Here is a 25370-nt window from a genome sequence, read left to right on the forward strand (position 1 = left end):
TCCTCCTACCCCACTGGCTGGGTCTTCCTCTTTCCAACCTGTAAATGATAGCATGCTCTTGTGTTTAATCCTTGGACTTCTACTCGGTGTAGTCATTCCCTGTGATCTTGTCTAGCCCCACAAGCTTTAAACAGTATCCCCGTGCTAAAGACTACAACGTTTATATCTCCAGCCTTAACCTTTCCCGTGAGCTCCTGACTTGTATGTTCATGCCAACTCTGCATGGTCCTTAGGGGACGACAGGCATCTCAACCTAACAGGTCCAACTGAATGCTTGGGCTCCACCTTCCAAACATGCTTCGCCATCATCATCACCTGCTCTTAATCACGCTTAAAACCTGGTCAGTCCTGAAATCTAGATACCTATTAAACTCCTTATTCTAGTACAGGGTTTCTCAACCTCCGTACTATTTAGGGCCAGATAGTTCTTTGTTGTGGGGGACTGTAAAATGTTTGGTGTCTTCCTGCAGGAGGTAGCGGGATCCATGGACAGATGCCGGGCCCACTTAGGGTCATTCTTCCTCCTCCTACCACAGCCCTCAACCGTAGGGTGGGTGGCGGAGTGCAGGGAGCTGATGGTAAACCTGTGGCTCATGGTCAGGCAGCCGTGGTACAAGCCTAGATGGTGCAAGTAGCCTCTACCACTAGATGCCAGTACCACCCTCCCTCCCTTTGTGACAGCCAAAAATGTCTGAATATTGCCAGCACAGCGGGCACTAGGACCCTGCGCGGCGTGGCGTCCGGGGGGCGGCGGGCGAGGAGGGGGGAATCCGCTCTTTCTGCCGCCTAGAGCCAGGCTGCGGCCACTTGTGCGATCCCGGCCGTACTGCGGCCGCCCGAGTCCTTTCCGCACCATGAGCCGCAGGTTCACTGTCACCTCGCTGCCACCTGCGGGGCTCGCCAGGACCCCTGATCGAGAGTCCCACCGGCATTCGGCCGCTAATATCCACCAGCTCTCTGGGGAAGACGCCAAAGGTAGAGGCCGCAAGGGGCGGGGCCTGCCCGAGTGGGGCGGGGCAAGAAAGGGGGGCGGGGCCACGGTGGGCGGGTCTTTTAATGGAAGGGGCGGGGGTCCCAGCTGAGGGCCAGATAGGGCAGAGGAGCTGAGATCTGGGGGGACAGGAGGGAAGGGAGATGAAAAATTGTGAAGGGAGGGGCCAGATTCGAGGTGGGCGGGGACACAGGAAGAAATTAGGGCCAGAGGCGAAGGGGCGGGTCTTCTGATGGAGTGGATAGGGTGAAGGGTGGTAGGCTGAAGGGCGCTTAAGGGGAGGGGCCATCTAGGGTAGGAGGCAGGACCAGAGGGGAGAAGGTGGAACCAGGGAAAGGGGAGGGCCGTGTGATTAAGGGGTGCGTCTAGAGCCAATGGAAGGAGGCAGGACTAGCTCGGTTTGGGGGCAGTAAAGGGCGGGACTAGAGGGGAAGGGGTTGGGCCAGGAGGATAGGGGTAGGGTCAGGCTGGGGGTGGGGTTGGGGTTGGGAGGGAAAATGAGTCCGGGTCGTTGAGGCAGATGCTGGGTCAGTCGGTCATTGGTGCCTGACGCATCCCCCAATTCTTGGCCTCCCTGGATGCGTCGCGGACAGCGCCGGGCATCCCGGGAAGAAGATGGGGAAAAGAGAAGATAGTTTAGACCCCGGGCAGCTAGATCTTTGGATTTGTGGGGACTCCAATCCCGACCCTCACTGAGGACCCACTTAGTTCTCTCTGCTCCAGCTTCAGAAGGGTTGGGTGAAGCCAGTTCAGGAGGAATTGAGGACGTCTTCCTCGAGGGCCCAGTGCAGTGGTCTTGTAATGGAAGTTACACGCAGGGTACAGAAGAGAGAGGAGGGGCAGAATTCTTCTAGCCTTCGGTAAAGAATTAGTATCCTGGATGCACACACAGTCTCCTCCGCAGGGGGCACTTGTCAGGGGTCCCCTCCCTCCCTGGCTCTGTGTCCCTCAGGTCTGGAAGGAACGTGGCGAATCGGCCTGGAGTGGCCCCCGCGTCGAGGGGAGGAAGAGCCTCCCCGCGCCGCCAGGGGTCGCTGCTGAGCCGCAGGTGAGCTCACCCTGACTCCAGCAAAACTTAACCACCAAAACCCCTAGAGGGACCCTTTCGGGGTTTTTTTTTTTTTTTTGGCAGACTCCCTCATTGTATAGATGACCAAACTGAGGCCTAGATTTCCACAGGGCTCCAGCCCGTGAACCAGCGACGCTTCCTGGATGTGGCCACTCGGATTTCTTGGGTTTCTTCCACTCTTCATCTTTCCAATGATCTGTCTGCCCCTTTCTCATTTTCATGAATGCCCTTACCATTCTTCCAGATTTAAAAGTCAGAACTCCAGGAGCCATTCTCAATGTCTCCTTTTCTCTTCCCAGTGAGGGGTCCTCACGTCTTGACCACTCACCCTCCAAAACTCCTGAATCTGGCCACATTTCTTCTGTCACTGTCACCCTGGTCCAAACCTTTGTCACCTCCCACGTGGCCACGACCACAGCCGCCTCGCTCATTTGCCTGCCTCTAGTCCTATGCTAACCACCCTCCACACAAGCTCCCCATTGCTTGTAGGATAAAGGCCAAACCCTTTAGTCTGCCATTCAAACTTTTTCCTCGTGGGCTCTTGGTATACCTGTCCATGTTCATCTCCCCACCTTCAGTAGCCAGGGAACCTCCTACTCACTCTGTAAGTTATAGCTCATTTAACCTCTTGTGAAAACCTTTTTCATGTTCCTTCACTCCCAGGCAGAGGCAGTCATTCCTCTTTTGCCCACCCACTGCGCCATTACAGCACGTCTCAGTGGATGAAAGTTATATATTTTTGTGTCTCCTGCATCTCAAGGGCAGGAACCACATCCTTTTCTAAAAATTTATTTTTTTAACTTTAATTTTATTTATTTTTTTACTTTTAGTTAAAGCATAGTTGACATACAATATTCTGTTAGTTTCAGGTGTACAACATAATGATTTGTCATTTATATACCTTACAGAGTGATCTCCATGAGTCTAGTATCCATCTGTCACCATACAAAGTTATTACGATATTATTGACTATATTCCCTATGCTGTACATTACATCCCCATGACTTATTTATTTTGTAACTGGAAGTTTGTACCTCTTAATCCCCTTCACTTTTTTTTACCTATGTCCCCATCTCTCTCCCCTATGGTAACCATTGTTTGTTCTCTGTATTTGAGTCTGTTTCTGTCTTGTTTTGTTTGTTCATTTTTTTTCAGATTTCTCGTATAAGTGAAATAATATGGTATTTATCTTTGGGACTTATTTCACTTAGCATAATACCCTCTAGTTCCATCCCTGTTGTCACAAATGGCAAGATTTCATTTTTTTTTTAACGGCTGAGTAGACTATATCCTTTTATCTTTGTGTTCCAAGTTCTAAGCCCACAGCCTGGCCCTTAGCAGGGGCTTAATACTCATTAGATGAGACGGGGAGTGACTGTAGGCTCCTGTTTCTCCTACCCCTGCCTTCCCTTCTCCCAATCCCTACTCACTGGTCTGAGAATAAGATAGCGCTCTCTCGTCCTGGCTTTCAGTTTTGGGGGGGCAGATATGTGTGCAAACTGGATGTGAATCTGGAAAACTGCACGCCTGTGGCAGAGGCAGTGTGTGTGTGTATCTTCGTGCGTCTTGAGTGAAGAGCATCCCACGCCAGCTCTGATGACCCGTAGGGTGGTCAGTGAGTCAGTGCTTATGTGTGTCACCACATGCCAGTGTGTTGACGGGCATGTTGATGATGTGTGTATTTCTGTGTCTGTCTGTAAGGTGGATACCTGTGTGCTGAGTTTTTTGGGAGTACCATCTTGAGAATGATTTGAGTGACTTTTAACCTCTTAGGCCCTGAGACAGCCTCTAGTATGTCCTCCTTGGTAGGTCACTGATTGAGGAACTGGACAAGGAATCCCTAAGGGAACCAAACATCTGATGGTATCTCTCCTACAGCTGTTTTTGTATCAGCCCTCTGACCTCAGGGAGGTACTCTCCCCACCTCTTGTCCTCACCCGAGCCCACAGGGAGAGATGGCAACATGTGCAAGATGGAGGAAGGCTTAGGGGAGGTTTTGCAAGTCACTTGTATATGAGCATTGTCTTTCATTCTGACCAAGGGAGTGGAGTTTGTCCCTGGAGATGCTTCCTGTTTCCAGGGGGTCAGCTATAGGTGGGAACACAACTTACAGGGGTGAAAGAAACAAGTCAGAGGCTGAGCCTCGAATCTACTACTAACTCTGGGCTGCAGCCTCCATGCCTCAGTTGCCTCATCTGTACCATGGGAAGATTGATGGCTACTTGGCTGGATAGAAGTGGACCTGACCAGTTGTTACAACTCTGAGCTACTCCCCTATCCCTTTAGACCACTCCCTGCTATGCCTCAGTTTCTCATGGAGGAAGGTAGGGCACTAGAAAGAGCCCTGGGACTGGGATAAGACTAATAGGAGTTGGGATACATCCCTAAGGAGAGAGAGCTAACTTATGCTAGAGGGATGAAGTAAGACCACATCCCTCTAGCATGAATATAGCCCATTCATGCTCTAGCTTGGGCTCTGTGTGTGGTCTTGGGCACAATGCTTCCCCTCTCTGGTCCTCAGTTCCCTCGTCTGTAGTATAAAGGAGTTGAACGGGAAACTACATGAAGGTCTTTCTAGCCATAAAAATGCTAAGATTCTTTGATGCTCTAGAAGGTTGAAGTTCCCTGCCTCCCCCATACTCAAACCTCATGTTTCAGTTTCTCTGTCTGTAAACTGGGAAAAATTACACTGGATTATTGGTATAAATATCTGATCTAGATATCTCCAATCTGCCCAAGGAGTTCTCCAATCACCCCCTCCTCAAGCCAGAGCTCATAGAGTCTCACTGCCCAGTACCTCAGCCCAAGGTGAGCCCTGGGAATCTCCATGGCAACAAACTGGTTATGAACGGGGCTGCAGTTGCCATGGTGATGGGCTTCTCTCTCTCTCTCTCTCTCTCTCTCTCTCTCTCATCCCCCTCATCTCCCCTTCCCTCTTCTCAGCGAACCAGAGCGAACTGCAGGCCCCAGCTCTCCAGGTGGGGTGGGGGTGGGGGGTGGATGCAGTGAGAAGGGGGTCCAGATTGAGAAAGAGGGAATATGGACTGAATCTGTAGGGGAATAGGGGGCTGTTGGGGTGCCATTGTCATGGTGATGGGGCTGCAGCCTGTTAATTAAGCCCCTGGTTGCCACGGAGACGATAGTGGTTGGTGTGCTCTGCGGTGAGCCCTGTGTGTGGGGTGTGCTGTATGCTGGACTCATCAATTCACTGTGAGGGTTTTGGGCCTGGAGGATGGGGCATGCATGTGGGGGAGAGAAGAGTGAAGGAGGGAGTTCAGGGCCTTGGCTCCGTGAAGTCAAACCTGGGGGTGGGTGGGTTAGGTTGAGGAGTAACGATATGGAGATAAGATGGATAGGAATTGAATCATTGGGAGGAACACTATGCCCGCCTCTCATGGAAAGAAGGCCCAGTCAGGTGGCTCCAGTGTCCTCCAAACAGCCCCTCATTCTGGTTCAGTGGATGGAGCCCTGGGCTGGAGGTCGGGGAACTGGATTCCAGTCCCGAATCTGCCATAAATTCACCCCATAAAGAAATTTTGCACCTTTCCATTTCTAGACTCCAACTTCCCCATACATGAGGAATGGTAAAAAAAAAATTTATAAAGTTCCTTCTAGTTCCCAAATTCTGATACGTAGGAGGCAGGTCCTCTGAACATTCTTTCTCTCTGAGAAGCATACAGTAGGAGCATGGGTCAGTTCTAGAGACTCAGAGTTCAGAAATAAGACCCTGCTCAGTTCTGCATCTTGTGTTGCTTTTAAGAGAGGGTTGCCCTAGCCCTAGATCTTTCTAGGGTTCTGGGTGGGGATAGGGTGCTGGGCTGGCTGTCATGTTCCTGGGGCTCAGAGCTGAGGGACGCCTCATTGGTGACATTACTGGCCAAGTCCAGGCTGGCAATGCAGAAGGTGCCTGCAATGTGTTTTCTCAAAGCCTCACTGCAGAGCGTTGGCCTAAGGCCAGAATAGGAACCAGTCTCCTTGAGAGGTGGGCGGTGTGAATTGAAGGGCTAGGGTCTCCCTTTGGGGCTCTGTCCTCACTTCCTGGGTTCCCCAGGAAGGGCTCCATGACGTTAGTTTGAGGTAAATGGAGAGAGCACTAAGAATTTTCAGAGAGGGAAGAAGTCCCATGGATTATGCAGCCTAACCCTTTCATTTTACAGATGGAGATACTGAATCCCCAAGAGAGGACCTCAGTCTTGCTCAGGGATATGCAGAGCCTTGGGGCAGAGGACAGGATGGCGCCATTATCTCCTGAATCCTGGCTGCCTCATGAGATAGTTACTCTGGTGAAGGTGGACAGATGGTATACCCAGGGGAAGAGGAGTCACCTGTACTCCCTTGGGATCTAGGTTTCCCTCCTGGCTGGACTCAGTCCCTGAATGGCCAGGGCTCTGGGCCACAAATGAAGGGAAATACCCCCAGGAGGGCATCCAAGACCTGGGAATGCTGAAAAAAATCTCAGAATTTAATTTATTTCACAACACTTCCCAGGCAAGCATAGTACCTGTTTTTACGATGTTACCTGTCTCTATAGAGTAGTGGAAAACCATGTTGCTGGTGCTGGTGATGGGTGTAGTGGAGTGCTTAGAAGTTCTTGAACACCGGCCTACCCACCTGTTATCCTTTGAACCCTTGTCACCCATCCAAATTCATCTCACTTTTTGTGTGTGTGTGGTTTTCTCTCTGGGAAAGCCAAGACCAATTTTCACACCTGTTGGAATAGCTAACTCTCCAACCCTAGAGTTCTTCCAGTGTCCACAGAACTCAGTGGCAGTGATACCTTATTGGTGGGTCCCTCAGAGGCCCCTTTTCCGTCAATTGCTGAGGACTCCGTGGTTTGACTCAGTTCGAAGCCACTGACAAATGTGTGAAGAGGGGCATCTGAGCAGCAGGTCCTGTCCATGGTTCTGAAAAGTCACATCCAGCCTTATGGATGGCTTTCTAGGACCCTTAAAAGGACTTTTGGGCCCACCTTCATTTGCAAGCCGAGAGGCCACTCGAGTGTGGCACCTCTGAAGCCTGAGCAAAGGAAAAGGGAGAAAACGCATCTCAGGCCCACTCTTGGATCGTTTTTTAGTAGCCAAGAATCAGAGGAGCTGAGTAGTGTGCATAGGACTGCATCCTTGTCTCTTCTGTTGGAGCCAGGGTCAGTTTTAAAAGAGGTTACATTGAGGAGCAGAGAGAGTCCTAACCTGGAATAAAGGGACCTGGATCTCAGTCCAAATTCTGCCATTCACTGGCATTGTGTCCACAGGCAGTCACTTATTTCTCTTCTTGGGCCTTCACTTTCTCATCTGTAAAATGAAAGTTGTGCATTAGATAAGACGACTGACGCCACCCCGTCTATCCCTGGAACTCTCCTGGAACTTAGAGGGCTAGTGTTGGGGGCTAGGGCGAGTCTGAAAATAACTTCCCCATAATCTGTTCTCACCCTGCCCTGTGATGTTTAAATCTCCCAGAGACTCAAAGGGTCCAAACCTCTTATGCTGCTTCCTCAGATGTCTCCCACTGGCTCCAGCCTGGATTCTAGGGGTGCTGAGGGGTACCAGGAAAAGCTTCTGAGGGGACCTCTATCAGGGGAGGGGGAGGAATACAGACAGCATGTCAGCTCTGGAATCCTCAGAAAGCAATCCTGGATTAGGGGATTAGATACTCCTGCCCCTGGAGAAAATCTGGTCCCAAACTGACAGGCGGCCTCATTGCCCCCTCCCCCACTCTGTCCCTGGCTCGCCTCAGACTGGCCTGCTTTCCCTAGAGGCTGCACCATCCCTGGTGGGGAGTCAGAGCTCCCTGAAACCTCACTGCTGTCTTTTCTCCTCTACACCATGTCTCCTTCCCAGGGTCATTCCACAGTCAGGGGGTTCTCTGTCTGTGGACTCCAGGGATTTGTCTTGGGGGCGGAATGCTGGGACTCTTGTCAGCTTAAGCACAACGAGAGGGCTCACTGCGACTTCTCAGGCTCCAGTCCTCCCATTTTAAGACTGGATGAGCCAGACGGTTCAGCCCAGTGATCCTGAACCTCCCTGGGGGCAGCGCAGTGTTTCAGTTAAGGGCTCTGGCCTCTGCAGGACCCTAGTTCCAATCTCTTGAACAGCTATATAGGAGAGGGTCTTGTTTTCCACTCTTCTTCAAGGCTGTCCTCTCCTGCTTTGCAGACAGGCTCCCCAGGGACCCATATTCCATGGTGCTCCACCCGGCTGGCTCAGTTCCCCTCATCTTCCCCTTAGGGGGTCACCCCAGACCCCCAGCTAGGCAGCCGCTGCGGGGCCGTCTCCCGGTGGCCGCGACCTAGTTCCCTGCCGTTATTTTTAGGGCGCGGGATGGCACCTGCCCACGTGCCGGCCCCGCCTGCGTGGGAGAGTGGGGGGCGGGCGGAGCTGCGTCTGCTCAAGGAAGGCAAGGCCCTGGTCTCCCACAGCATCCCCTCTATCCCACCCGTGCAAGTCCTCAGTTTTAGTGCGAGGGGGCCGCCAGGCGCTCTCCGCCCGCCCCTCCTCCCCTCTTCTTCCTCCCTCCCGCGCTCCCCCTCCAAAACCCCGCCAGTGGCTCACGCCTCCTGCATACGGGATGAGGTGAGCAGCGCCGCCGCTGAGAGGGGGCGCGCGCGGGTGTGAGCGTGTGTCCGTGTGCGAGTGTGAGTGCGCCTGGCGGGCGGGCACTGCAGCTTCTTCCTCGGTGGAGCGGAGATCTAGAGAGAGAGCAAGAGAGCGGAGAAGGCGGGCAGAGGGGCGCGGGCGAGGCGGCGCAGCCATCCCGGGGCCCGGCCGCGGCTCTGCCACCATGCTAAACAACCTGACGGACTGCGAGGACGGCGATGGGGGAGCCAACCCCGGTAAGCAGCGGTCCGGGGGCGGCGAGGGAGGGGGCGGCGAGGAGAGGAGGCAGCTCTGGGGTTAGAGGCAGAGCGGGGGCCGCCTCCTTCAGAGAAGAAGCTGGGATTGACCGGGGCGGTGGGCGCCCACAGCGGCCTGGAGCCTGCTCCATTGGAATGCGCCAGGCGCTGTCCGAGGTGCTGGAATGCGCCGCGCCCGGGGCAGGGCTTGGGGGCCGAGGGGTTGACATTACCCACAGCCCGAGGGGCAGACGTGGGTTAACCAAGCGGAGGAGGCCGTGGGAAGGGGATGGAAAAGCTAGAATGGGCTGACGTGGAGCTCGACGGGCGGAAAGAGGGCTCCTTTCCCCGAGAAGGGACCCCGGCGTCCTGGCACAGAGCGTTGACCCGAGGTTGGGTGTGGGGTGTGGGGGGGTGGGAGTGGGGGCGCAGTCTGCTGCAGTTCCTCGCTCTGAGACTTCCAGCTGAAATGTGGGGGGAAGGTGCCTATGAGGAGTTGGAGCCATATGACGGCCCCCGTCCGGGCTGCGGTGTCTCCTTAAGAGGACACTTGGTGCAATCCGGGCCCCCTCCCCCAAAGCTGCCCGAGGTCCGACCTCAGACTGAAGCGTACCTCCCCCGGAGATTTTCAGCTCTACTTTGCGGAATCTCCCTCTCCTGGCGTCCCCGTGGGTTTCTATTCAGGACAGGAAGCAAAATCACCCTCCTTTCTTCCCTCTTTCCCCTTTCTCTTGGTACCCTCGGATGGCAGTGAGGTTTCCAGGGCGGGGCAAGGGGGAGTCTTTCTAGTCAGCTCTCCTAGCTTCCCCAGTAAGGCCTCAGGAATGGGGTACCAGCTGCTGAATCCCAGGCGCCGCGGCGCGGACACTGCGGACGCGCTGCGGTGGGTGCGGAGACTCGCTAGGAGCCCAGGGGCTTGGAGCAAGTCCTTTCGCTGCTTTGGCTCTCCCCCGCCCTCCTCCGCGGTTTCCCTACTCCGATGTCTTCGGGGCCAGCCACCCTCTCCGGCTCCCAGGCCCCCCGCCGCCCCCAAGCGGTCTCAGCCATCCATCACGGATGTCAGCCGCCCCCACCCCCCACCCTCAAGCGGCGCTGCGTCCCTTGCGCACTAGCGCGCCTCCCGCACCGGCTGTCTGCGTTCCTCGCCTTCAAACGCTCCTCTGGGCATTGCTTGACCCTCTGAGCCGAAACTCCTGCAGACCTCCCTAGAGGATGGCCGAAAGTTCCCAAGGGCTGAAAGAGGGGGGTCTTCCAGGGACTGGAAGACTTGACTTGAAGTCCTCTGGATCCTGGATCTGAGTCAGAGCCAAGTGGCCGCTTGGGAAGGCTGTGGACACCAGGGTCCCCGATACTTTGTCTGAGACCCCCTCTTTCTCCCCGGGGCTGAGTGGTAGACAGGGATCTTAACGACCGGCTGGTCTGCTCATCTATCTCCCCAGTGACACTAGGGTTGCCTCATCCCGCAGCCGCCCTCTTCCCCAACAGGCTTAGGCTGCAGGGGAAGGGGGTTTGACTAAGTGGAGTCTGCGGCAGCACCAGGCATCCCAATATTGTGCCCAGGGAACGATGGGGGTCCTTTCCATCTGGAATCCCCTTTAGATGCCTCTACTCTGGAGGTGGGCACTCAACCTGAGAGATAATCTCTCTGCTCCCCTAGACAAGGGGTGTAGTCCCATTCCCTAGCCTCTGCTTTTCTATCTACCCTGAGGTTGGTGACTTGCTGGGCCTTGGGATTTCCATGGGGTCTCAGGAGACCTAGAAAAGAGGCATCTATGTGTATGGAGAAGTCGAACTAGGAATTGCCTTCAGTTCTACCCCCCTGCGCATTAGTTTCTAGACTCTGAGTGTAGTGGGCCCATCTGGAGACCTTCTCTTTCTATATAGTGGCCAGGACCTGGAATTAGAGTGGCCAGGACCTGGGTCAGGCATTTTGGGTCCCAGAGAGAGAAGGCCTCCCAGTGGCAACTGGAGATAGTGGTTGGGGGCCTTAAGGACCTGCTGGGCTTGAAGGAAGAGGGACCATCTAATGAGAGCCCCTGGCATTTCTGATCCTAAGTTCTCGGGGATGTGGGGCGGACCTGGGTGCTGACCTCAGGGAGGTGGGAATGACTCTAGTAAGAGGGCTCCTCTGGACTAAAGAAGCACCCAAGGAGATGATCTCTGGCCCTCAGGTCTCCTTTCCTCTTGAGGTCTGACGCCCTCCCCCACTACCCCAGTCGGTCTTGGGGATTCCCCCAGGCCTGGCCCAATGCCCCCCGGGGAGGGGGCGGGGGGAGGATCCTTAGCCGGTGCTGCTCGCCTGTTTCCTTCCCGGGAGCACTGGCCGCCGCAGCTTAATTGAAAGCCGATTCGGGCTGAGAGCTCCCAAGGGGCGGGGGAGGGGGCGGGGGCGGAGAGGGCTCAGCCTCAGTCTGGCCCTGCCTCTCTTGCGCGCGCCACTCGGCGCTCCCCCATCATCCTGACTCCTGGCTCTGGGGAATCAGGGCGAGTTCCCCCTCCGCAGTCCTGCTCCTTTGAGAACTCATGAAGCTCACCCCCTTCCCTGTCCTCCCCCTACCAGTGCGCCTGGCGTTCTAGGGAGGGAACGAAATCAGCCCTGGCCGACGAGGTCGGGAGCTTGGCGTCCCGTCCAGTCGGCGGGTGGAAAGGCGGGACCCAGAACAAGCCTACCTAGCTGCCCCCTCCTCTGCCCTCATCTCCTGGCCGCGATCCCGCCCAGAGTCTGGCTCCGCGCTGCGCGCCGCGTTACATAATCAGTTGCGGGCGCGTGGCCGGCTGTGCGCTGTGCTCTCGGCCCGCGCGGTCGCCTTGGAGACCGGCACGGGGCTACCTGGTTGCAGGGTCTCCAACCAGGACACCCCCTTCCTGCCCCGCACTTGCTCCGGCCCCACAGTGGAGGAGGGATTTGGGAGGGGGCGTGAAAGGCAGCGAGGAGGTGATCTCGTGCCTGGTTGTCTTGGCCCTGAGAGCGGACCCCTTGGGAGAAGGGCCCAGTCCAGATGGGCCCACCACAGGAGACAGGGCACCTAAATCTCGAAGCTGGGGGAGGGTTGTGGGATGGGGAGCCTGGGTTGGGTGGGGCACCACGTATATTAAGAATAATCGTAATTGTAATAGCAGCAGCAATAGCTACACTGTACCAGGCATACCCAATGGGCATTAGTATTTTACTTAAGCCCCACAACAGCCCTATCAGTTAAGCACGGTTATTATCACTTTGCAAAGGAGGAATTGAGGCTGAAAGTTTAAGTGACTTGCCCAACATGTCAACACAGCCGGTGAAGCTGGGGCTGGAACCTAAATCTTGACTCCCGTCTGTTTTCTTCACCATTAAGACGTTTGTTCTCATCGCATCCCCTCTCAACCCCTGTAGTTCTCATCATAGTGAAGTGAGAACATGAGGCATCTTGCCAGTATTTTAAAAGGAGGAGGAACCCACCTTGCTTTTCTTTCTCCTGTTACCTGGGCCCAGAGAGCTCTTCTGAGACCCTGGGGTCAGGAAGGGAGGCTGGGGGGAGTTTACTTCTAAAGGCTTTTCCTGAGCGCCTATTATGTTCCAGGCTTCCACTGGGAGGGCGGGTCTGCTATCCCCAGGAACTCACATATATGAGGAGAATAAAGAGTGGGTGGAGGCCCCCTGTTTGGGGACCAGGAGTACCTAGACTGATGGATAAGGTGGAGGTGGTGGCAGGAGACAACAGGCGGTGGGTCTCCTTTGAGCAGGTGAGGCATCACTTCTTCCCCATTTACAATTTAGAGTCAGGATGAGATTGGATTTCTAACAGGTCATGTTCTGGGGATGGATCCTGGCTGGGAGACTAAGGAAAGTTTCCAGGATGTAGGGAGAAAGATGGGGGAGGATTTGTCTAGATGGGGAGGTGGGGGAGAGCTATTGATTGATCTCAGGAGATGAGGGAACAGGTAATTGGGAATACGTAGGGCCTCAGCTTCACTTGGGATTTGGTCATTGGGGAGTATCTGCAGGGGCCAGAGAGCAATCTACTACTAGGATTCAGCCATGGTACTGAGAAAGGGTGATGGCTAAAACTAAGGGAACGTGTCCCTTAGAGTCTCTTTTATCTCTTTGGAAGAACCCTCTCCTTGATGCCCAAGAGATTTTCCCCTTGATCTCATCCAAGCGCTTGGTTTAACACACTTCTTACACGCCTTTTAATGGGTTACCCCCATTTCTTTTTTGCTACCCAGCCTCCCATCTGGGTCTCAGACTGATCCGCATATCCAAGTGGCCTCTGGACTTATTCAGTTGAATGTCCTCCAGTGCTTCACTCTCAATCAAATTCAGCATCTTCCCCGTCCCCAACCTCCTCCTTTCCCATTTATTAAATAGCATCATGACCCATCCACTTATTTGTGCTAGAAACCCCAGGCATTATTCTAGATTTCTCCTTTCTCCATTCCCAAACATCTGGCATAGAAATATGTGCCAATAATTCTTGAGTCTGTCCATTGCTCTGCGTTGGTCTGGATCACCAGCATTTGCCTGGATTACTGAAAGCCCCTAACTAGCGTCTATATTCTTCATCTAAAGGCCAGAGTGATTGCTGTAAAACATGTCTGTTCATGGCACTTCTTTGCTTAGAACCCTTCAGCGACTTCCCGTTGTTGTCTGGATGAGGCTCCAAATCTTTAACGTATCCTGCTAATTGTGTAAGGACTCAGCCCACACTTAACTTCCCAGGTTCATTTTTTCACATGCCACTCCCCACTCTTCAGGTCCCCCTCCCCCCCCAGCCCTATGCTGCTTTCTCAGACTTCAGCCAGATCAAACTTCTTTCGGCTCCTCTAGCCCACTCTGTTCACGCTCACCTCTGGGCCATCGAACATGCTGTTCTGCTGCTCTATCTGCCTGGAACACCCTCCCGCCTCCCTCCCAGTCTAGATCTTACTCATCCTTCAGTTCTCAGCTGACACGTCACTTCCTCTGGGAAGCCTTCCGTGACCTCCCCGGCTAGGCTGCGTGCCTCTCTTCTGTTCCTACAGCCCCTTATTCATCTCCTACTACAGAACTTAGCACCCTTGTTTGGAAATTCCTGTTTACTGGTTCATCTCCCTTGCCCTTGGGTTCCCTAAGGGCAGGGATGGTGTCTTATTCTGTTTCACTCCCCCTTCCTCCCCGTGCCCATATTGGCACATGGCAGACATCCAGCAAATACATGTTGACTGAAGATGAATAAGGGGCACAGGAGGTGCCAAAGTGGGTCACTTTTCTAAGAGGTGGAGTATCCTTGGGGCCTCCGGCTGTAGTGTTCTCTGCCTTCCCCCAGGAAAGAACACGCTTCCACCACAGAATACCAGGATGGGCCCAGTTGCGGTTGAGGAGGGGACCCTGGAGAGTCTAGGGTGCCCTGGTGAATCAAGTAGGATCCCCAAGAGCAAGGAGGTATTCACATTCATTAAATACATGCCAAGGAGTACACTCGGCTCTTTATACGTGCTGGCACCTAAAATTCTGCAAGGGAGGTAGTATCAATCAACTCCCTTTTCCACTGTGCAAACTGAGGCTCAGAGGGTCAAAGTGGCCACACAGCTGTATTGGCTCAGGCAGATGGATGACAACCAGCTGGTGCCAGGTCCTGACTCCTCTGCCTTCTCAGGTGATGGCAACCCCAAGGAGAGCAGTCCCTTCATCAACAGCACCGACACAGAGAAGGGAAAGGAGTATGATGGCAAGAACATGGCCCTGTTTGAGGTGGGTTGCGAGGGATGTTGGTCCCCAGCCAGAGTTCATCTCTCCATTCACCAGGTGCTCCCTCCTGCCCTAGGAAACAGTGTCCTCCTGTCCACCTCTCCGTCAGGCCCACCTGTTCCCTTGAGCTTTCTCCATTTCTCCTTCTCCTTCCCTTTACCCCTGTTACCCGCTTTCCTCACCCTCCCGTCCTCTTTCCCTGTTCTCCTTGCCTATTCCTCCTCCTTCCCCATCTCAGCCTGACCTCAGTGATTTGCCTGCCTTGTCCCATATCTCTGCCTCCTACCGTCTAGCTCATGCCATCCCCTCTCCTAGGCCCCAGGGTTCTAACACTGCTGCCCTCCCTCCATAGGAGGAGATGGACACCAGCCCCATGGTGTCCTCCCTGCTCAGTGGCCTGGCCAACTACACCAACCTGCCTCAGGGAAGTAGGGAGCATGAAGAGGCAGAAAACAATGAGGGTGGAAAAAAGAAGCCGGTGCAGGTGAGGGCCTTGGGGAAGAAGGGATGAGGGGGGAAGGAGGATGGAGGGGAGAAAAGAGAGGGGAGAAAAAATGGATTCAGAGGAAAGGATGGAGGATGGAAGCAGAGGTATAGGAGTTGGGGGCTGAGGGAGGAGAAGGGATGGGTGATGAGGGATAGACATGGAAGGGAGGAGGGAGGGGTTGGTTTGAAGGAGAGGTGATGGAGGCATGAAGAATGGGAGGTGGGAGCAGGAGGGGAAGGAAGGAAGGGGGATAAGAATCAGAGGGAAGAGAGGGATAAAGGGATGGAGACGGAGAGAATAGGAAAGTGGGGCATGGAGGAACAGGGAAGGAGCAGTGTGCTTGTGGGGTTGGTAGCGATTAGGGGCTACAGAAACTGACGCTGGCCTCCCTGGCAGGCCCCACGCATGGGCACCTTCATGGGCGTGTACCTCCCGTGCCTGCAGAACATCTTTGGTGTCATCCTCTTCCTGCGGCTCACTTGGGTAGTGGGCATTGCAGGCATCATGGAGTCTTTCTGCATGGTCTTCATTTGCTGCTCCTGTGTGAGTGACATCCTCCCCTGTCCCACCCCCTGACAGCTGGGCTGAGCAAGGACCTGGGGGTGTGAGGGAGGGGGTGAAGCATGAGACCTGAGCTTTTTATAGGAACTACTGCATATGATCTTTGAGAGTAAATTAGATCTGACCGGTCCTTCCTGCATCTCACAGGCCAGTCCCTGATGGCTATTAACCGGGTTTCACCTGGGGGTGTGAGTGTGTGTGTGTGTGTGTGTGTGTGTGTGTGTGTGTAATTACACGAGTAATGAAGATTCATTGATGATAAAGGTAGGTGTACAGAAAGAAATAAAATTCACCTATAATCCCACAATAGTTAACATTTTGGTAGGTCCAGACTCACAAAAAATGGGATGATGTGTCACAAAGAGCTTTGTAACAGAATTCTTCCTATCCTCTCTAAAAAAAAAAATCCAGTATGCACTAGACACTTACTTCTCGTCACATTTACGTTTCTTCATACATGACCCTTGAGCCACCTCTGCATATGAGGTAGCCCGTGCTGAAGCTAGTACCCTATTGTGTAGATGAAGACACTGAGGCTTAAAGAGTGAAGTGACTTGTCTCAGGTCAGACAGCTGGTCAGAGGCCAGGCTGGGATTTCCAGAGCTCTCTGATGCTATAGCTGTGCTTTGTCCATGTGTATGGTGAATAAGAGCTTTTCCTGACAAGAAGGACTTGGCAGGAGTAGAAGTTGGAACAGGACCAGGGAGGAGCTCAGCGGAAGAGGACTTGTGGGTTTGGCAGGTGTTTATGGGGCATAAGGTTTGGCCCCCACCCAGGTCACTGCGGCCCCCACCCCAGCCACTGCTCTGATGATCTCTCTCCTCACAGACGATGCTCACGGCCATCTCTATGAGTGCAATTGCAACCAATGGTGTCGTACCTGGTATGTGACTGGGGCTTCTTGCAGGGGACAGGGCCTGAATGGTCGGGAGGGGGGCCTGGATAGTTGATAGGAGGGAGAGTACCCCAGGTTTTGGGGGCCATCGGGACCCAAGAGAGGCAATATTGCAGACCTGGGAGCTGGGCTATGATGTTTGTGGGGCAGGTGGGGACAGTTGTATGAAGGGGAGGCGAGGGAGGTGGTTGATGGTGTTAGACAGGACAGCGTATGATGTCCCTTTGCCAGAGACCCTCCTCTCCATCATCCTATTTTCCCAGCCATGACCCCCTTAGAGGGGTAATTAGCAACATGGTAATTAGTGCTGCAAAATCCACTCAGAGTGGCTAGCTATGTCTCCCACCAGCCCTAAAGCTGCAGCCACTAAGGCCCATGAAGCCCAGAGCAACCCACTTCCCGCCTCTGTCCCTGAGCCCCCTCACCCCCGACGGAAGCCCAGTGCTCCTTGAACCTCTCGCTGATACTAGGTTCTTTCTGCAGCTGGCGGCTCCTACTACATGATTTCCAGGTCTCTGGGCCCAGAGTTTGGGGGCGCCGTGGGCCTCTGCTTCTACCTGGGCACTACCTTTGCTGGGGCCATGTACATCCTGGGCACCATCGAAATCCTGCTGGTGAGAGGGGCCGAGGAGGAGGTGTGGGGTCCCAGGTATCAGTCAGTTAATCAGTGCTCCCTGGACACCTCCTATAGGCCACTCAGTAAGGCCTAAGGGAAATCACATGTGGTTCTGTCTTTAAAGAGTTCACAGTCCAGTTGGGGAGACAAGATGCAATAATTATGTAACATGAACAGCTGCCGTTTATCAGGCACCCACTGTGCTCTCAGCAGAGTTCCAAGTGCTTTGCAGTCATTATTTTGAATCCTCATGAGGTTTAAGTATTATTATGCCCGTTTTACAAATGAGAAGCTCAGAGAGGTGAAATGACTTATTCAAGGTCACTTAGCTATCAGTGGCAGAGGTAGATTGATAAGAGTAAAGTCACAGTAGAAATAATAATGGCAGTGTCACACAATAGCCACCATTTTGTGATTGCCAGCCACATACCAGGGGCCGTGTGCTAAGTACTCTATGAATGTTAATTGTAGAGGGCTGATGGCTTGCAGATTGCAAAAGAGAAGAAAGATATGAAGGAGCAAGTAAAGAGATCTGTCAGGAGTAGCGACTAATGATGAGAAGTCAGGTGGGGAGGCAGCGTTTGAAGGAGATGGCTGCTGACTCCCGTCTCCGTTCTTCTAGCCCCTCCAGGAGGAGGTGGGAGCTGAAGGGGGTTCTGTGGCATGTAGAAAGTGGGGCTGATATTTCCCAAGCCTCTACTCTACCCAGGCCCCATGGTCTGCAATGTATCATTTCAATTTCTCCCCGAGTTTCCCACGAGTTAGTAGATGTCCCCATTTTACAGATGAGAAAAGCCAGGTTCAGAGAATTTAAGGAAGGGCTATGAACGCGTGGAAGGGGTGTGAACCTGTGTCTTTCTGATCCCAAAGCCCAGCGCCTGTCCACTCTACCACCCTGCCTTGGAGAGTTAGGACTAAAAGATGTCATAGCTTCTGGTTTTGGGGCCAAATGGAGGAATGCAAGGACAGAGAGGATGGATAAGGAATAAAAGATCTGAGGAGCCAAATTATGACAGAATAATAATACACCTTACGACTTTTACAAAGCTAAATAATTAAAAAAAAACTATTATAAAAGCAATTCCGCCCATTGCATAAAATTGGAAAAATATCAAAGAATGTAAAAAATGAAATAACAATCACGCAAAGAAAATCATTAACATTTTGGTGTACTTCCTTCTAGTTTTTTTGTTTTTCTATTTGATATTCTGTTTTTGTAAAATGTAACTATAGATTTCCCTAAATAACTAAAAACTCTCTTTGTAAATATAATTTACAAATGAAAATAACTTTTGTAAGAATATAAATGTTAATATTTAGAAGAGAAATTATAAAAAATACAGATGTGTGAAAAGAATAAAGATTATCTACATTTTCATGTATCTTCGCACAGGGACATCTGTGCATATGTGCATATGTTTACATATAAGTACACATATATATTTATAAAAATGAGATCACAAGACACATTTTTTTAAAAAGCTTGATTGTTTTTACCTAATATAATATGGATAACTTTTTGAGTCAGTTCAGATAAATCCCTTTATCCTTTTCAAAAGCTCCATAGTCTATATGGAAATGTCATGATTTAGTCACCCAGGCCTCTAATGATGAATATATAATTTACTTCTGCCTTTCTATTAGCAATAATAAAAACAACAATCATTAAGAATTGTACTTGATAACAAAAATAGTAGAAATTATAAATTGCTCCCAATATCTTCGTAATATCCTTTTTAATGACTGTATAATAGTCCTTGCAGGATAGGCCATGATCTCCTTCACTTTTCCCTGTCATGGGATCTCCTTCCTAGCCTCGCACTACTGTAAATTTGCTGTGACCAGTACCTTTCCTCCAAAGCCTTGCCTGCACTTCCGGTTATTTCTTTAGGGTGATTCTCAGCTGGTTCTTCCTGGGTTACTCGCCTGACCTCCTCGCCCCTTTCCCACAGGCTTACCTCTTCCCAGCTATGGCCATTTTTAAGGCAGAAGATGCCAGCGGGGAGGCAGCAGCCATGTTGAACAATATGCGTGTGTACGGCACCTGTGTACTCACCTGCATGGCCACTGTGGTATTTGTGGGCGTCAAGTATGTCAACAAGTTTGCTCTTGTCTTCCTGGGTTGTGTCATCCTCTCCATCCTGGCCATCTATGCCGGGGTCATCAAGTCTGCCTTTGACCCACCCAACTTCCCGTAAGTGCTGCTGCTCTGAGCCTAAGGCATCGTCCTCCTCCTCCATGACCCAGTTTCAGGGGCTGCACACCAGTCACTGCCAACCCCCCCCCCTCCCCCGTCCCCATCTCTCAGAATCAGAGTGGTTGTGGATTCAGAGTAAACGCCCTTGGGAAGGAAAATCTCTCCTGGTTTGGGGGCATTCTCCTCAGCGTAGGAAAAACATTTCTGGGAGTGGCCAGTTTCCCTGGTGAGGGGCATCATCTTGCTGGTGGGGTTTGGCTGAGGAAGAGCCAAGTGGAACGCTTTCTAGAGGGATGAACACTCGACGTCAGGGAAACATTTCCGGGGTGAGGAATGTTAGGGGAACTCCCTGGAATGGGACAACTACTTCGTGTTAAACACCTTCTCTACCATAAGAAAAGAGACAGAAGAGGATGTCTAGGCGCTCAGATCCCTGCTGGTCCTGCCTGTCTCCCTAGGACCCATTCGCCTATATCCCACCCACTGCCCAGAGCCGCAAGCAGAAACTGCTGTCCACGGTGCTGAAACAGCCTTGCACTAAAGCTGTGGTTCTCGGTTGTGGCTGCGTATTAAAATCACTTAGGGGAGCTTTGAATGAAAGCCAATCCTGGGCTCTATCCCAATTAAATCTCTGGATATGGGGCCCTGGCATCTGTGTTTTTTAGAGCTCCCCTGGTGGTGCTACTATGAAGCCAGAGCAAGGTTATGTCCCTCCCCACCTTCCTCCCTTGTTTCTCTCCCTAGGATCTGCCTCCTGGGGAACCGCACACTGTCTCGCCATGGCTTTGATGTCTGTGCCAAGCTAGCCTGGGAAGGAAATGAGACGGTGACCACACAGCTCTGGGGCCTTTTCTGTTCCTCTCGCTTTCTCAATGCCACCTGTGATGAGTACTTCACCCAAAACAACGTCACAGAGATCCAGGGCATCCCTGGCGCTGCCAGTGGCCTCATCAAAGGTCTGGGGGGAAGGGAGAGGGCTGGTGTCCAGGGGACTCTGCAGGGATTGTGGGTTAAACGGTTAAGATTAAGGGACTCTACTTGGGATTCAGTTAAATTCAATCAGTCTTAATGGATCACCTGCTCTGGGCCATGTTCTGTCCTTGGCATCGTAGAAGGGTAGAGGTGAAAGGGAGCCTTTGAGTATCTTATCACCTAGTAGGAAAGAAAGTCATCAGTTTAACAAGCACCTACTAAGTGCCTAGTACTGTGCTAAGCACCAAGAATGCAACATAAGTAAGCCACAGTCCTTGGCCTCAAGGAGACTGATGGCAGACAAGGATGTATTAGCACATAAATTATGATTTGTGTAGATGTGCATTCAATGAGCAGAGACCTCCCAGGAGACGGAGTGGTCGTATGTACAAGGTGGTGAGACGAAGTTTTCTGGACTCATCGGAAAAGGCTTTTGAAGGGCACACAAGAGGTTTTCAGTTATATTACGGGAATAAAGGAATTATAGGCAGAAGAACAGCTTGTCTAAAATCATGCAGACACAGAGGAGCATATTGTGTCTTTCCAACCACAAGTAATTTGGAATGACTGGGGCATAAAGTACAAAAGAAGGAGGAGGCTCAAGAAATGACGGGGAGGCTGGCATGAGCCAGATTGTGGTGGGCCTTGGAAGCCATGTTAAAGGGTTTTGACTGTGTCCTGAGAGCAATGAGGAGCCACTAAAGGGTTTTGAGTAAGTGAGGGACATGGTTAGCTTGTCGTTTCTGAAGGTTTACTCTGGATGCTAATGTGGTTGGGCTAAAATGAGGAGAGAACAGAGGCAGGGAGTCCAGGAGGCTGACGCTGAGTCCAGAGTGAGAGATAATGGTTTTCTGACCTAGAGTGATGGAGTGATGTCAGTGGGAATGGAGCAGTGCTCTCCACTAAGGCTGTTTGGCCCCACGGGAGACACGTGGCAATGTCTGGAGACAGTTTGGGGTTTTGGTTATCACACTAGAGGGTTATTAATGGCACTTGGTGTGTAGAGCCCAGGATGTTGCTACACATCCTACAATGCTATAGAAAAGTCCCCAAAACGAAGAATCATCTAGCCCCCAAAGTCAACAGGGCCAAAGTAGAATAACCCTGGAAAGGAGAGAAGCGGCATATTTGGGAAATATTTAGGAAGAGTAATGGACAGGAGTTGGAGATGGTTTTGAAATGGACATGGGGAAAGGGAGCAGTTGGGGGCAATGCCAAGCTCTCTGAATTGATGGTAGTCCCGAGATAAGAGTTTCAGGAAAGGAGCTGGTTTGGGGTGGGTGGGTGGTGAGATCAGTTTGAGACGTTGAATCAGTCTGAGATAGGTGTGTTTGCCCCAGTAAATGAGTCTATTAGAGGGCAAGGGCCAAATCTGATTCATATGCAATGTCCCTGCCTGTGGCCTGGCCCAAAGCAGGAGCTTAGGAAATGTCAGTGGAGATAAAAGAGCCCAGGCCTGAGGGCAGAGAGAAGTGGTTGACCTTGACCCTTGTTTTTGCTCACACTACCTCTTGGCTCCAGAGCTCTGGCACCCTGACTTCTGGTCTTTCCTGAGCATTGTCTCTCTCCCACAGAGAACCTCTGGAGCTCCTACCTGAGCAAGGGCGTGATCGTGGAGAGGCGTGGGATGTCCTCCATGGACCTGGCTGATGGCGCCCCTGTCGACATGGACCTTCCCTATGTCTTCAGTGATATGACCTCCTACTTCACTCTGCTGGTTGGCATCTACTTCCCCTCAGTCACAGGTGAAGGGCTCAGAGAGGGAGGACTCTGCCTGGGAGTCAATGGGTAGGAGAAGTCAATGACGATGAGGGGAATTTCATAGTCCACCAACCCCATCATAGAAGCAGGAGCCAACAATTCAGTTCCCATTAGACAGATGAGGGAATTAAAGCCAGGAGAAGCCAAGTAACATGTCCAAGTTCTCACACAAATCCATATGCCAAGACCGGATTCCAGGCTTCCTGGCTCCGAGGCTGGGGTCCTCTCTTCTCCGTCTGTCTGGTCTCCTGTGGCTCTTGTCCTAGCTGCTCTGTTCACAGGGATCATGGCCGGTTCTAACCGCTCCGGGGACCTGCGGGATGCCCAGAAGTCAATTCCCACTGGCACCATCTTGGCCATTGCCACCACCTCTGCTGTCTGTATCCTGCACTGCTGGGCTGGGACCACCGTGGGCAGGGAGGGCTAGACGGTGGGCGGCTGCTGCCTCACCCCCTGGCTCAGGAGGGCGGTGGTGATGCAGGGGAACACCACCCTGGGAATTCTCCTTCATCCTCTGCTGCAGATATCAGCTCCGTCATTCTGTTTGGGGCCTGCATTGAGGGGGTCGTCCTGCGGGACAAGTAAGTAAGGGAATTAGGGCTAATCCTGTTCTGTGGGGTGGGCATAGGGGGCTGAGTTCTGAGAAGCAGACCTGACCGGGGGTGCTGAACCTGTACAAGGGGTCTTGTGGGAGGGAAGTCGCAGGGACTTGCTTGTCAACTCACCTTCTTATATTATAGTTCATCTTTCTCATGTCACTCCAGCTCAAGAAGCTTGAATGGTGTCTCATTGCCTTTAGGATAATGACACTTCTTTCCCCCCGCCTCTTTAAAATCTGTTCATTCATTTACTATTTCTTGGATGTCTATGTGTTGGTCACTGTCCAGGTTCTGGGGGGGAATGAAGAGAAATAACCCATGATTTTTGTCCTGAGGAGCTCTTTGGGGATGGTAACCATACTTGTCCACAGACTTGAAATGTAGAGTAGTAAGCGTGGTGATTAAATAAAGCACACAGGCTATGGAAGCAGTAAGCTGCAATCCAGGCGGCCACCATGTTTCAGGCACTGTGCTAAGCATTTTCTATGTGTTGTCTCCTTTCACCCTCTCATCTGTTGTATGAGATGGGTTTATAATGCTTCTCGTTTTACAGCTGAGGTAACTGAGGCAAGGAGAGGTTAAATGACTTGCCCAAGGTCACACAGACAGAAAGTGCCCAGGGCACTGGGGGCTTTGTCTCCCCCTTTGCCCCTACAGAGCCTAGTTCTGTGGTGAGCAGACAGTTGGTCCCGAAGTCGGTGTGGGAGACCCGTTCTGGAAACCCAGGTGGCATTGCTCACCCAGCATCTCCTGTTCCTTTGCGGGTTCATTCCAGGTTTGGCGAAGCTGTGAATGGCAACCTGGTGGTAGGCACGCTGGCCTGGCCGTCCCCCTGGGTTATTGTCATCGGATCCTTCTTCTCCACCTGTGGGGCTGGGCTGCAGAGCCTCACAGGGGCCCCACGCCTGCTGCAAGCCATCTCCCGGGATGGCATAGTACCCTTCCTGCAGGTCAGTGGGGGACAGAGTGTGGGGAGAACAGAACACCCCCTACACCAGCCAGCCAGGCCCCTGCCCGGAGAGGCTACACAGTGAGCCAGGGCCACGCCAAGCCTTGAACTGCCTTCTGGGGCCCTTCTGCTCTGTGCTGCCTTTAAGAAGAATGGGTGTACCTTATTTGGGATTTGGCCCATGGCCAGTGCCATCTCTTTAGGCAGCATCGTCTGCTCTTAGGGGAAAAATAAATGGCCCTCCTTTGGTCTAGTGATCAGCCAGGGACTCAAGGAGGCAGCCAAAGGGCAAGAAAGGGGCAGCTCTCCCCATGCTGCTTAAAAGAAAAAAGAAAAGATTTATGGCACACACAGTCATGGCCGCTTGCTGGCCTCCTGTCGTTCCTCTCCCATCTGTCCATTTCTTTTCCCCTTAAGGGATCATTTGAACTTCATTGCACTCGGGTACCAATGTCAGGGTGGGTGAGTTACAGCAAAAGCCTGGTATTCCCTTAAGTACCGTTAAAATACAGCGTCCTCTCCCTAATCTCCTTATTGGTCAAGGGGTCCCTGCCTCTGCTGCACTGGTCCCCAAGACTAGAGGAGACACAAGAAGTCCGTGAGGTGTCAGGCCCCCATGATGGTCACTCTGTCCTCAGGTCTTTGGCCACGGCAAAGCCAACGGAGAGCCAACATGGGCCTTGCTCCTGACCGCCTGCATCTGCGAGATCGGCATCCTCATTGCATCCCTCGACGAGGTGGCCCCCATCCTCTCCATGTGCGTGCTGGCTTCTTGCGCTCCCCACCAGCTCTGCGGGGGGGGTGTCTCTCTACCTGAATGTTGCCGCTGTAATCCCGGACAGCCCACCCAGACATTTTAACAACCCCAGGAAGTTCCCCACTGCCCTAGAAACCCATCCTTTGTTATAGAGAGATTTATCAGGATGTGTTGGAAGTGGATTCGGCCTTTGAAACCCTAGAACATAATTCGGCCTCCTCCCCAATTTCTTCCCCCGTCTCTCCCCTTCTTCCCTTCTGTTTCTCTTTCTGTTTCTGCCTCCCCTTGCAGCTCTGTCTTTCTCGGGCATTTTCTGTGTTCCAGGTTCTTCCTGATGTGTTACATGTTTGTGAACTTGGCCTGTGCAGTACAGACGCTGCTGAGGACACCCAACTGGAGGCCACGCTTTCGATATTATCACTGGTGGGTGCTTTGTTCCCTGTCCCCCCCCCACAGACCCATCCTGTCATCTCCACCCCAGTCCCCACCCCACCCTAGCCTGTCCCCTTCAGGACTAAGGATCCCAGACTCCAGCTTTTGTAGCCTAGCTAGCATGAGAGAGGTCCTGGAGAGAGGTTCCTTATAATCACAAGCAGTAACGTAACACAGTCATAAATGGTCTCAGCTGTAATCCCTCCCCTGTCCATAATGCTCAGCATCTTAGCACCTGGATGAGGAGACCTGCGTCTCCTCAGCTGTGAGATGGGATGGTCACTGCCCCTACCCCCTAGCGCCCTGTGAGCATTCCAGTGCTTGGTACACAGAAGATGCTCATTACATGAAGGCTGGGGTCCTTCTGGGGTCATTTAACTTCAAGGCTTTTCATCCTCACAATAGGCCAGTGGGGCAGACAGGGTAGAAGTGATCATGCTTTTTCTACCCAAAGGAAATGGAGGCTCAAACAGGGAAAGGGACTGGCCCGAGGCCTCCCAGCAAGACTCTGGCATGCCTGGGTTAGAACCCAGCTGCCTGACTCCCAT

At 52.5% G+C, this 25370-nt stretch overlaps 1 protein-coding gene across 4 annotated transcripts in view; it reads left to right on the forward strand.

Moving 5' to 3' along the window:
* The first annotated feature begins 784 nt into the window (after nucleotides 1-784).
* SLC12A5 (solute carrier family 12 member 5) overlaps nucleotides 785-25370 on the forward strand; it is a 36711-nt gene continuing 12125 nt past the window's right edge. Inside the window, exons 1-14 of one of the 4 annotated variants that reach the window (XM_019637060.1) lie at nucleotides 785-975; nucleotides 14505-14599; nucleotides 14949-15080; nucleotides 15480-15626; nucleotides 16473-16527; nucleotides 17023-17153; nucleotides 19108-19349; nucleotides 20097-20308; nucleotides 21899-22069; nucleotides 22367-22465; nucleotides 22609-22666; nucleotides 23460-23634; nucleotides 24272-24390; nucleotides 24715-24813. In XM_019637060.1, coding sequence (XP_019492605.1) covers nucleotides 855-975; nucleotides 14505-14599; nucleotides 14949-15080; nucleotides 15480-15626; nucleotides 16473-16527; nucleotides 17023-17153; nucleotides 19108-19349; nucleotides 20097-20308; nucleotides 21899-22069; nucleotides 22367-22465; nucleotides 22609-22666; nucleotides 23460-23634; nucleotides 24272-24390; nucleotides 24715-24813 — 1856 coding nt within the window. In that variant the 5' untranslated portion in view covers nucleotides 785-854. Of the gene's footprint in view, nucleotides 976-8682; nucleotides 8890-14504; nucleotides 14600-14948; nucleotides 15081-15479; nucleotides 15627-16472; nucleotides 16528-17022; nucleotides 17154-19107; nucleotides 19350-20096; nucleotides 20309-21898; nucleotides 22070-22366; nucleotides 22466-22608; nucleotides 22667-23459; nucleotides 23635-24271; nucleotides 24391-24714; nucleotides 24814-25370 lie in introns of those variants that run through there. The other 3 variants (XR_002123326.1, XM_019637061.1, XM_019637063.1) reach the window with 3 other exon arrangements.

This window comes from Hipposideros armiger, unplaced genomic scaffold (assembly GCF_001890085.2).
Source record: "Hipposideros armiger isolate ML-2016 unplaced genomic scaffold, ASM189008v1 scaffold_31, whole genome shotgun sequence".
Taxonomy (NCBI): domain Eukaryota; kingdom Metazoa; phylum Chordata; class Mammalia; order Chiroptera; family Hipposideridae; genus Hipposideros; species Hipposideros armiger.